The 13,356-nt window shown below is 32.3% G+C and overlaps 1 protein-coding gene across 1 annotated transcript; it reads left to right on the plus strand.

Annotated features, from left to right (window-relative positions):
- Positions 1–2,997: 2,997 nt before the first annotated feature.
- LOC133698933 (amino acid transporter AVT3B-like) lies at positions 2,998–4,711 on the plus strand. The gene has a single exon (XM_062122044.1). It carries the CDS (start codon positions 3,144–3,146, stop codon positions 4,425–4,427), a length of 1,284 nt encoding a protein of 427 aa, XP_061978028.1. The 5' UTR covers positions 2,998–3,143; the 3' UTR covers positions 4,428–4,711.
- The last annotated feature ends 8,645 nt before the right edge of the window (positions 4,712–13,356 follow it).

Raw genomic sequence — 13,356 nt, forward strand, 5'->3', positions numbered from 1 at the left:
AACTTTAGAGGTAGGAAAAATACATAAGTTGAACTCCTGTCGTCAAATGAAACTATTTGACATAAAAATCAACCATTTTAGTAGCTGAAAACGATTGTAACAACATTTTTATCTCTCCATTGCATGAATCCAACAACTTTCACTCTCATCTCTCAAATTAGAGACAAAGTTTTAGATCAAAATTGATTTTTTGTTGAAACTTTAAAAATTAAAGGGGCCTAATTCTTATTATTAGCAAAGAATGAGAACTGAGTTGAACATTTCACAAAAAATTAGAAAACACCATTTATCTTCTCCGCATGTTTAATTTTAGTCATATATCTTTCAATTTCACCATTCCTTAACAATTTTAGCCAAATTAGCCTTCAATTAGGCCCTTAAAGGAGAAAAATAAAAAAGAAAGAAAGAAAAGGGATGAAAAAAAAAACCTCATGGCATAGTGAATCCACAATGCCTATGAGTCTTAGTTTACAATGCGTGGGGGAACAATATTTCCCTTACACCTTTTAGAGTTCTCCACTAGTTACTTAACTCGCTCTATACCGCTGGTTATATATTTTTTTCAATAAAAAATGGATGAATCAAAATAATATTTTTAAAAATTAAAAACATACAAAATAACTAAGAAAAAGACTTTATTGAAAAAAGGTTAAATAAACAAAAAAAAAAACAAAGACAAGATCATAGAGAATGAAAATTAATTGAAACATAAATTACAAAAAATAGTAAAAAAAAAGACATGTAAAAAAGGCATTAATTAAAAAAAAAGCAAAAAAAAAAAAGAAATAAGAAAGATAGACAACTCGAGTTATAGCCCCAATCTTTTCTTAAGAAAATAATGTTGAACAATGAAATAAAAAAAATAATGAGTAAAAAAAAAGATGTTAACTTGCGTTAACTTCTCAAATAAATGACCCAGGTTATCAGACCGGAAGCACCATAAATAAAATAATTGCAAAGCCCAATCCTTAGCAAATTAAACACTGAAGGATTAAACCGAGAAAAAAAATCAATTACACAAAAAGTTTTAAAAAAATGAAACTAAGGGAATAAGGGTGAAAATCAAAATAAAAAATAAAGTAGAGGGCAATAAAAAATCTTCAATTGGAGGGTTAAATTTAACAAAAGTATAATTGTAATAAAAGGAGAAAATTAAAAGAATGAGGAACAAATTAAAAAAAGAACACCATAAATTTTGATTGAATGATGAAATTGAAAGCCAATAAAACTTAAACAAAAAGGTAAAGGAAAAAACTTATAAATAAAAAGAATAAAGCTAAATTTGAAGAAATAATACATGAGAAATTGTAATTAAAGTAATAAATTGAAATCCAACAAAAATTCCATAAAATGGTTGAGAACAAAAATAAAAATTAAAAGAATAAGAACTAAAATTTAAATATAAAAAATAAAGACGACCGAGGTGTACTTTTTAGAGGGTGAAAGAGAAAAGAAAAGAAAAAGACACGGCCACTTATGATAGTACGACCATCATCTGTCTACATGTATTATACACACTAGAAGTGGACGTAGTGATGCTCCCAACGCCGCCACAAAAGGCGGTTTTCCAACGAAGGATGCCGCTATATGCGCTGTCTAAAGAGTACGTGCGGTATCCACATGCTTGCGCATGCATGATATACGCCAACAATGTTTTTTTTTTAATTATTAAAATATAGAAATGCCCTTTATTGCTCCTAATAATAATAATAATAATAATAATAATAATAATAATAACTATAGAAAGACTAAATTACCATTGCAAGACAATTTCCTTTTTTTTTAATGCATTTCAAGGTTATTTTTTGTTATTTTATTGAGCAATAAAAAATAGAATTACAATAAAACCCTTGAGCATAAAGTTTTTTTTTTTTAACCTAGGTTACTTTGACAAGTATACTATTATAAGAAAAGACAAAAACACTTTTGTGCTCCTATTGAAAATGAAAAAGACATGTGTGTCCTTATGAAAAAACCACAATACCTCCCTTGCGTTGCCTTTTGTTTTGAGTAAATAAGAGAAAAATATAATTTTTATTGTTGATTTATGCAATGAAAACCCTATTAATGTTTTCTATAATAAACCAAGTCAGCATTTGATTACTATAGTTGAGACATGTTTGTTTTGTCTCTCCAATTAAACATATCATATTTTATTTTTTATTTTTAAATATTAACCAAATAGTATGTAAAAACAATCATGTATTCTAAGACTTTGTTTGTTTTGTATGATACGGTGTGATACAATTTATATTTTACCTTGATCATAAATTTAAAAGTGTTTGGTAAATTAATATATACCATAATTTTGCATAAATTTTATTGAAAATTCGCTTAAAACATTAATTAATAAAAGTTATAATTTATACTTTTCAAATTGTAGGTGCAAAAGTTATTACCATATCAAACACATATTTTAAGGCCACATTAGGTATTTGTTTTTTTAAGGATATTAAAACATTATTTTTTATATTGGAATAATTTGTTTTTTTTTTATAAAATCATGTTGAAACTATTTATATGATTACATAATGAATTGATGTATTTTAAAAATACTTTTATGTTTTTACACTTGATTGTTGTTGATGATGTGGTCATGTGTGAGTAATGTTTGTCTAATTAACTAGATTTATTGAAATCATTTATTCTAGAAAAAAATTAATATTATTTATTCAATTAAGTCCTGTTGAAAAAAAAGTATATGTTTAACGGTTACTGAAATTCTAAAGTGGTGAATATGACTATGTAAAATCTTTACCTATAGATAATAGTTAGGTTATGATTATTGATCTTTCATCTGCATATCATTACGGTCATACTAGGACGTAAACCATAGATAATGACTGTCATCCCTCACAGGGAGGATCATGTTATAAAATCAAACTAGTCCAGGGATGAAATCTTGGGTTGTTTTTAGTTTATGGGGTGATTTGACCTGGGACTAAAGTTCTAGGGATATGATTACAATTTGGCCTTGCCATTAACAGATCTTTCCTTGAATCTCCGTCTGTCCCTGTTTTTGGGTTGGCGAAGGTTGTAATAGCGCATCATTTTCGTTACCTGTTCAAAACATCATCAGCAACCAATCTCTCATCCAATTATTGTTGTCTATCAAAACAAACAAAGTATCAATCAATAAAAAAATGGAGTCTGGAAAAAATGCAGCATTCTCATCTGCAAAAGCTCTACCAAGAGAAGACACACCTCTCATACCCAAGTCCACGCCTCTATCCTCTCAATCCAAGACTTTTGCAAATGTATTCATTGCTATTGTTGGTGCTGGTGTTCTTGGTCTCCCTTATGCTTTTAAACGCACAGGTTGGATAATGAGTCTTATGATGCTTTTCTCTGTTGCTGGTTTAACTCATTATTGTATGATGTTGTTAATCCATACACGTAGAAAGCTTCAATCTTTATCCGGTGAATTCGCAAAGATTAACTCCTTTGGTGATCTGGGTTTCACCGTTTGTGGTTCTATTGGGAGGTTTGTTGTTGATGTTATGATTGTTTTGTCTCAAGCTGGATTTTGTATTGGTTATTTGATATTTATTGGCAATACCATGGCTAATCTGTTCAATGCATCATCACCTGATAGCTTGACTTCTCAAGTTATTGCCTTTTCAATGTCCGCTAAGAGTTGGTATATATGGGGCTGTTTTCCTTTTCAATTGGGATTAAGTTCTGTTGCAACGTTGACCCATTTGGCTCCGTTGAGCATTTTTGCTGATGTTGTTGATCTTGCTGCCATGGGAGTGGTGATTGCTAAGGATGTTTTTTTAATGATGGAAAATAGGCCTGAAGTTAAAGCTTTTGGAGGTTTGTCTGTGTTTTTCTACGGGATGGGCGTGGCTGTATATGCATTTGAAGGGGTTGGTATGGTTTTGCCAATAGAATCTGAAATGAAAGAGAGGGAAACGTTTGGGAAAATCTTAGGTTTGAGCATGGGGCTTATTTCAGTGATATATGGAGCTTTTGGTGTGCTGGGTTACTTTGCATTTGGAAATGATACTCAGGATATTATCACTGCTAATTTAGGGCCTGGGCTCATTAGCCTTTTGGTTCAATTGGGTCTTTGTGTCAATCTGTTTTTCACATTTCCCCTGATGATGAACCCTGTTTATGAGATAGTGGAGAGAAGGTTCTGGGGTGGCAGGTATTGCCTGTGGCTTAGATGGCTGTCGGTTATGGTGGTTACTCTGGTGGCTTTAACGGTGCCAAATTTCGCCGATTTCTTGTCCTTGGTGGGGAGCAGTGTATGTTGTGGATTGGGATTTGTTTTGCCAGCTTTGTTTCACTTGCTTGTGTTCAAGGAAGAGATGAACTGGAAAGGATGGACAATTGATGTGGGGATTGTGTCCTTGGGCCTTGTTCTTGCGGTTTCAGGGACTTGGTATGCTCTCATGGAGATCTTCGCTATCAAGGCATAGGTATGTTGTCCTCAGAACATGGAAGATGTGAATCATAGCAGTCAGCTTGTGTTCTTATCCCTACACAGTGGTTTATTTTCTCTTCATTGTGAAGCTGCCTCATCAATCTTAAGATGGAAAGACGATGTCTGATTGAGAGAAAGTTCAGCACCATGAAACTCCATCATGGATTACAACCATGTGCGCTGCATTATTGCTGTATATGATATTCCAAAATGGATTATAACCTTGTGTGCCTCATCATTGTTTCATTTTTGGTGTTATTTGAAAATGAACTTGTTTTACATTTGTCTTGAGAAATTTAATACATGCCAAGACAGACTCTGCCGAGCTAAATCGTTGCTGCTGAACAAGTTAGCATTGCTTCATAGCACTCGGCTCATACAAAGTGAATGGTCAGCGAATCTAGAGTTTGCCTAGCATATTAGGTTTGGAAATCTTATAGACAGCCCTCATTTGGAGTTCCTCTTGTTCAGCAAATGTGTTCGACACTAGTTCGAATATGTGTTTGTAAAGTAGAGATCCTCAAGCAAGTGCAAAGCTGCACTCTTCTGATCCCCGAAACACGTAAAAAAGCTCTGCAAAGATTTTGATCCATGCAATAAGCCAGTAACTTCCTTTTCATCAGTCATTTTCCATGTAAATGTGGACGGAAAATATCCGTCAACAAATTCCAACGAAAAATTTTCTGTCGCTAATTAACAATAAAATTTCCGACATTGTAAAAATATTTAAAAAACCAAGAAATATTAGTCATTGATGCAGGCAGTAAAATAACACATCTATTTCATCAGTAAACAATAGCCTCATTTCCTCTTTGCTTCTTCCTTTTCTTCCTCTTTTTCTTTCATTGTAAAAAATAACCCCTCTATTTTTCCACAAACCTAGGAACCATCCTTATAAATTTGGCCACCCTAGCACTCCATAGTATCGATATCACTATCTTGATTGATATTTTTGTATAGTATTTGTAGTTTACTTGTATATTTATATGTGTTTTAACATTTTCATAGACAATTTTGTTATATTCAAGTATGATTTGTATGTTAGGGTTTATTTGAGATTTGCTAAAAAATATTTTTTTTTGTAATTTAATGAAATTGAGTTTAATTTTATAACTTAGGTGTGTTATACTAGAAGAAAAGATGAGTTATTTAATGGGTACAAATGATAATTGGTTATTAGATTGTAGATTCATTTTTAATTACCAAAGTTGAATTTTGAATTGATGGTTACATTATTAAAATATAGGTTTCCTAAGTACTGAATGATCGTTCTTGGATGTATTGAAATTCACCCCAAGGGTTGTATAGAAAAGATTATTGTAAAGGGGTTAAGAGTTTTATTAATTTTACACTTTTAAATTTGAAAAATATAAGTGGAGCCAGAATTAGATGTCCATATGTGAAGTGTAAAAATAAAAAGTTTCACTAATTAGATGTCATGATGCATCATCTAAAAAAGGATTTGTAGAGAAATACTTATGTTTGTTTGCACATAGAAAACCTTATGTTCTTTACAAGACTATGTTAGAAAGGATTGTTGGCTCAACATCTCCTTCTAGAAACATTTATGAAATTGTAGATGATAATAATAATTGTTATAAGAGTATGATGATGAATTTAATGAGAATGAATTATAGTTATTCAAGTGAAAGTTTATGTGTAGATGAAGAACCAAATATAGATGTAGCTAGGTTTTTTTGATTTTTTAAAAGATTCTGATGAACTATTATGAGATGAGTGCATTAACCATAGTAAATTATCACCATTATAAGAGTGTTTACCATCAAGTCAAAATGTAGATTAAGTGAGGCTGATTATGATAACATCATCGAATGAGAAAGCATTTTACTTGAAGGGAATAGGATGAAAGATAACTTCTATACTAAAAAATCCATGATGAAACCCCTTGGTCTAGAATATAAAAAAATTAATATAAGCCCAAACTTTTGTATGTTGTACAATGGTGAAAACACAAATTTATCCAATTGCGAAACTTGTGGACATGCTCGGTATAAACCCAATATTGATAGAGAAAGAACACTTGTCGCATATAAAAAACTAAAATACTTACCACTCATAGGCTGTAAATGTTATTTATGTCTCCAAAGATGGCCGGACACATGACATGACATGACATCATTTATATGATACGGTGGATGAAGTCATGGACCCTTTCGATGTTGAAGCTTGAAAGCAGTTTAATATGGTGCATCTTTAGTTTTCAATGGAACCACGTAATGTATGTTTTGATTTATGTACTGATGAGTTCAATTCATTTGAGTCATTTGCTGCACCATATTCTTGTTGGCTTATTATACCAACAATTTACATCTTGCCCTCAGGGATGTGTATGAGGTTGAAATTCATTTTCTTATCTACAATCATAATCGATCCTTATAGTCTAGGTAATAATATAGATGTTTGTCTTCAACCATTGATTGATAAGTTGAACCAATTATTGTCATTCGAGGTTTTGACGTATGATGTTTTAAGAAAACAAAATTTTCAAATGAAGACAACTTTGATATGGACTATAAATGATTTTCTTGGCATGAAATGGTTTTAGGATGGAGCACACATGAAAAATTAGTGTGTTCTTACTGTATAAATAACAATAAGGTCTTTATCTTAACGAATGATAGTAAAGTTTTTTATTTATTTATTGCCATTGGAGGTTCTTGCCAAGTCATCATCAATACAAAAATAACATAAAGAACTTCTTGAAAGGTAAAACTAAAAGGGATGATAAGCCACCAATAATGTCTAGTGAAGAATTATATGATGTAATGTCACAATATAAAGACATTGTATTTGATTTTCAATCCAGTAAGCAAAAGTTTTCTGGTTTTGGTATGACCTATAATTGGATAAAACAAAGTATTTTTTGAGAGCTTCTTTATTAAAAGACTAATGTTATTTGCTATAATTTAGATGTCATTCATATCAAGAAGAATATGTTTGAAAATATATTTGACACGATCATGGACGTCAAAGGAAAAAAAAATGACAACATAAAAGCTAGAATGAATTTATAATATGAAGTTGTTTAATGATGAGGTACATGTTCTAAAGCCCAAAGCCACCTCTGTATTAGATAAAAAACACAGTTTCTTGTCTTTGAAAGGTTTAAAAGTTTGTGATTTTACGATGGATATATTTTGAATATAGCTAGATTGATGAAATTAAAGGAATATAAAAAGTCATGATTGCCATGTATCTATGTAGACACCCATCCCAATTGCATATAGGGATTTATTATAAAAAAGGATTGAGATGCTCTCATAGAGATTAATCACTTTTTTAAAGATGTTTGCTTGAACAAGTTGCATTCTCAACACATGGAGATGGTTGAAAGGAATATCATTAAGAAGATTTGCAAACTTGAGATGTTCTTCACTCCCTTCTTCTTTTACTCAACAAAGCATTTGCCCATACACTTAGCTTATGAAGCAAAAGTTGGAGGGTCTGTGCAATATAAATGGATGTATCCATTTGAGAGGTTAAAGATTACTAGCATTTATCTTTTTGTAAACATTCCTTTCAGTTATTCATCTATAATTACTTGCATGTAAGTACTTGTTCACCCTTAAGAAAAAATTTAAAAATAAGACACATGTTAAGGCTTCGATATATAAGGTTTATATTATTAAAGATATTTCAATATCTCATATTATTTTGAGCCTAGTATGAGAACAAGAATCAATTGTATTTTAAGATATAATAATGGTGGTGAAGTGCCTTTGAGTGAGAATTTGTCAATATTTTCCCATCCTAGACAACCATTTTTGAAGAATACAGTATCGAGAAGATGTTTGACAAACATCAAATTTAGATAAGCATATAATTATGTGTTATTTAACTATGATGAATTGAGACCTTTTGTTTAATAAGTCAGTTTTACAATTTAATAGACTAAAATAATTTTTTCTTGTATTATCAAATAGGCTAAAATCTTTGTTAATTACTTATGAGCAACATTGTCAATTTATGTTATCCCAAAGTCCATATTTTATTGATGCTTAAATTTTTTAATTACAAGATAAATAGTTTACTATGTGGTTTAAAACACAAGTATGTAATAATTTATAAATCTAAAAAGAATACATTTACTTAATTTTTTTCATCGACCGTTAATGATTGCTATTTTTAACTAGGGAACAACATGATGGTTTGAAATTGCTATCATCGGGTTTTGAAAGAAAGATCCAATGTTTTAATGAGTATTTCATCAATTAATATGTTTTTTTTTATATCAAAGAGTATGGAGAGGGTGGAAATACCTATAATAGTGGGGTTTATGTTAAGGGATCAACTTTTAATGAGTTTGAAGTTGATTATTATAGCAAGTTAGAAGAGGTGATTGAATTGCAATATCATATGACATAAAATAATTTTTATTTATTGAAATGCTATTAGTATAATACTGATATAGGAATTAAAGTATATCATCACCATGGTCTAGTTGAAACTAATAAAATAGGTAGACCTGACAACATCAACAATGCTTTTGTATTTGCCAAACAATGCCAACAAGTGTATTACATATACACTCGTTCATTTAGAAATGATTGTAATAGAATTGATTAGTTATCTATTATAAAAACCAAACCCAGAAGTCATGTCTAATTTGTTAAAGAAGGTAACAATGAAGTAAATGAGGGAGAAAATATATTTCAACTTGATGAGTTACTCAATCCATATCGAGTTGCTCCATCTACCTGGTTAGAAGAAAATTCAAATTTTCATGTCGCTAAGAATACTTATATTCATATTGATGTTAATGAGTTAAATGATATATTGAATACCAGTGGACATATAGAAGTTGATGAAACTGAAGAGATCAACCGACTCCAGTTTAACAAAAAAGATGATGATGATGAAAATGAAGATGAGGAAGATTCAAACTAAAAAGGATTTTAATTGATTTTATATGTAAAATATCTGTGTAATTAACATATATTTTTTTTATATAAAGCATTATAGTTGATTGAGTAGTTTGAAGTTTCATCTGTAATGAAGATGAATTTTGTTTTGGATTGGGCTCGATTTTCTTAGAGCTTACTAAGAAACTAAAATTTTTTCCTCCTGTGATGGTAAAAACACATTTGGAAGGGTTGAGTTTTATCTGGTATTGACTTAAGATGACAAACACTTTTTAAAGTTTAAGAGATACTATTTAAAAGTCATGCTTTTTACTAGCATGTCATCAATGTATCATTCTATAATCCTTCCCAACTGATTTTTGAATATTCGATTAATTATCCGTTGATATGTTGCCCTTGCATTCTTCAATCCCAATTGCATGACTTTATAACAATAAATGCTGAATTCAATAATAAAGGCTGTTTTCTCCTCATCCTCAATATGCATGAGGATTTGATGATACCCTGAGTAAACATCTAGGGAGCTTAAAAATTCAAATCCTTCCATAGCATCTACCAAGTGATTGATCTTTGAATGTGGATAACTATCTTTTGGGTAGACTTTGTTTAAGTTAGTGAAGTCAATACACATCCTCCATTTTCCATTACTTTTTTTCTTACCATAACCATATTTGTTAACCAGGTTGGGTATAACACTTCCCTGATAAAGCTAGCGCCTAAAAGTTTGTCTACTTCTTAAGTTATAGTCTTCTGTCTATCTCCCCTAAAGCTCCTCTTCTTCTATCAAATCGGATGTGTAGCTTGATTTACCCTTAACTGGTGGGTGGCTATTTTTGGATTGATGCTTGACATTTTCGATGCATCTGTTGTGAAATTTTGCTTCTGGACTTGTAGGAGCTCTGTTAATGATTGCTATTGTGTTGGCGTTAAGGTGGATACCACTTTAGTGGTTGTTTTCTCTTCTCATCCCAAACAAACATCTTTCAGTGTTTCAACAATCTCAATTTTGATTTATAGTATTTTTTTTGAAGACCCTTTTTGGCCTAATATCAATATTTTTTTACCTTTCAAGCAAGTAGAGGCACATTGTTTTGAGATCGTTTGATCTTCCTGGGCTGTGGCTACTCCCTTCTGAGTTGGGAGCTTCAAAGTTAAATACCGAGTACTGATGATAACATTGATTTGATGTAAAAAGGGTATTCCTAGAATGTCATTGTAAGCTAATGCCATATCAATCACCATGAAACTTTGTCGGAGTGAAACACACTTTGGAGGGGTACCCAATATAATAGGCAATTCTAAGACACCTTTCACTAGCACACCCGAACCCTCAATATCAATAAGAGGAGTTTTTATCGGTGTTAGTTTTGAAAAGGGGATTCCTATTTGAACCATAACTTCTGCAAAGAGAATGTTAACTGTGCCGTCGTCGTCTATCAATACCTGATGTACCCTATGATTATAGATAATAGTGCAAATGATGAGAGCATCTTTATGTGGAAAAACCACTTCTTCTTCATCTATAGGAGTGAAGATTATTGGCTCGTGCCATTGAACCAATGATCTAGCAGTGGTAAGGACTTTCTTCCTATATTTACTCTTTCTGTTATTTGAATCTCCTCCAGCAAAGGTTCCTCCTAAAATCATATTGATTTTAGGTAGGGCCATAACAGATTGGCCAAGGTCGTCTCTACCTTGCTCAGGACGAAAGTCCTTTTTCAGAAACTTGCGAAGGTAACTTTTAGCTATAATCTTTTCAATTTTTTTTAAGACATAACAGTCTTCTGTATCATGTCCTTTATCTTTATGAAATAGACAATACTTTTTAGATGTGCGTGTGTTGGGGGGAGACTTATGGGTGAAGGATACCTAATAATTTTTTTTTGCCTTGGATGGCCGCTAGGACTTCAGTATGAGAGGTGTTTAAAGGACAAACACATATTTCACGATAATTTAAATGTTTCTTGGTTGGTTTCTTTTGTTCTCTCTTGGAACTTTTATCTCTTTTGGGAGAGTGGTCTCGCTTGGGCGATTGACCTCGTCTAGGGGAGCATTTTATTTGTTTGTCTCTGGTAAAATGGAAGGGACCATGACATAGTGTACTCGCCTCCTCTACTCGGATGTGGTTTTTCATGGTTTGTTTCACCTTTAACAATCTTTTATTTGGTAGAATGTATAACTCTCTCTACAATGCTCTTTCCCTTACTCAACTAATAAGGGCTTCAGAAGCTACCTGTTCGATCAAGTCTTCAACCTTAAGCATTTTCTTATTGAATCTTTTGAGGTATGTTCTGGTAGACTCATTCTTTGTTTGGGTGATTCTGAATAGTTTAATGGAACTTTTTTTCGTTGGGATTCTTGTACTAAAGCGTGCCACTAGCTTGATGTAAAGATTACTAAAGTTGATGATTGAACCTAGTTTCAAGTTGTTACACCATGCCTTTATTGAGCCTCTAAAAGTCATAGGGAGTATCTTAAACATGACATGGTTATCTTGAATGACTAGCTCTAGGCTGCTATGTATGTTCTGTAGATGTTCCCTAGGGTCTGTAAGCCCATCATAGTTTGTATAGAGTCATTTTGGTGGCAACGTAATCTCTAGGTATACGTGTGTTAAACACATATATGGATAAAGGGGAATCTCTAATCTAATGAGGAGTGTAGACATCACGTATGAGTTTTTCTAACTTTTTAGTATTTCTACACCTATCAGGCTTATGAGAACTTGGTGTGTGTGGTGTAGAATGGCGTGATAGGCCAACCGCCTTATTCTTACTTCGTCCAAATGGACGCCTAGAATAGCCATTTCGTGCCCTAGTGATTTGAGGGTGTGAACACTTCTTAGCATGGCTTGATGACTTCTGAGGTTGAGTATCCTCTAGGGGATCATTTTGCCCACACTCCTCTGGATAAAGGAGTTGTCTACAAATAGGTGGGGCTTGCTGTCATGGAGGTGAGTTTACAGATGCGATAATTTATTAAGGAGGAGCTGCAAGTTTTGGTGGTGGATTTTCTCTCACTTGTTGATTTGTCAGGACTGTCTGGGTGAGGAGTTGTATATGTTCCACCAGTTGTTGAAGGATCGACTGTGTGGGAGTTGGAATATCTGTTGTAACAGAAAGATCAATAACTCATTCCATTCTTGAAGTGTTTTGATTATCTGCCATTAATAATTATAATTAGGGAAAACTGTAACACAAAAAGAGGTCATCTATGACTTTTTGTAGATTTTCCAACAGACAGTGCCATTGATGAAGTTCAAAAATCTAAAACATCAAAAAAGGTTATTTAGTTTTTAGGATAATGGTTCATTAATATGTTAAAGTACTTGAATTTTTTTATTAATCCAAAAAACTCCTAATTCACAAAAAAGGTCTTGAATACCTCCAATAAAACAATCCTAATTGAGGGGACTTAAAGATCATTCGATGATAAAGTCAATATCTTTATGAGAAAGATATTAAATGACTCAATGCAATAAAATAACTTCAAAAAGCTTTAAATTCCAAGGATAAAGATCTTGTTCCTGAATTTTAAGTTTGTTTATATTATGAAGTCTTGGTCTGCCTTTACCTAGATGGTTCAGAGGATATTTATACCTCTAAACTTTGTTGTTTCTATGAAAAAGGACAAGTTGGAAAGTCGTCCACTTTCGGTGACATTAATGGGAGGTGAAAATTCTCTTACATATCAGTAATGAGATAACAAATATAGAAGGTCCCTTAAGAGACCTTGCACACACCTATAAGCATAGAGAAATTATTATCTTATGGCAGTTTATCATGTCTTTAATATTTATATAATAAAATATTGTTTAGGATTAGGCATAAAAGCCTAAAAATTGATAAGGTTGTAGGCAAACACGTTAGGCCCACGTTATTTAGACTTGGCTGACTGCCAAGTTCACGCACTGTGGACTTGGCTATTTGCCAAGTCCATGCATCTTGGGTCTGTGAAACATGCCAAACACACATTATTTGGACTTGGCTAACTGCTAAGTCCACACACTTTAGACTTGGATATCCACCAAGTCCAAGCGTC

The sequence above is a fragment of the Populus nigra genome, chromosome 7 (assembly GCF_951802175.1).
Source record: "Populus nigra chromosome 7, ddPopNigr1.1, whole genome shotgun sequence".
Classification (NCBI taxonomy): Eukaryota; Viridiplantae; Streptophyta; class Magnoliopsida; order Malpighiales; family Salicaceae; genus Populus; species Populus nigra.

Bases quoted from the DNA above. Each gene is read 5' to 3' on its own strand.
- LOC133698933 (XM_062122044.1), top strand. From the start codon at position 3,144: ATGGAGTCTGGAAAAAATGCAGCATTCTCATCTGCAAAAGCTCTACCA.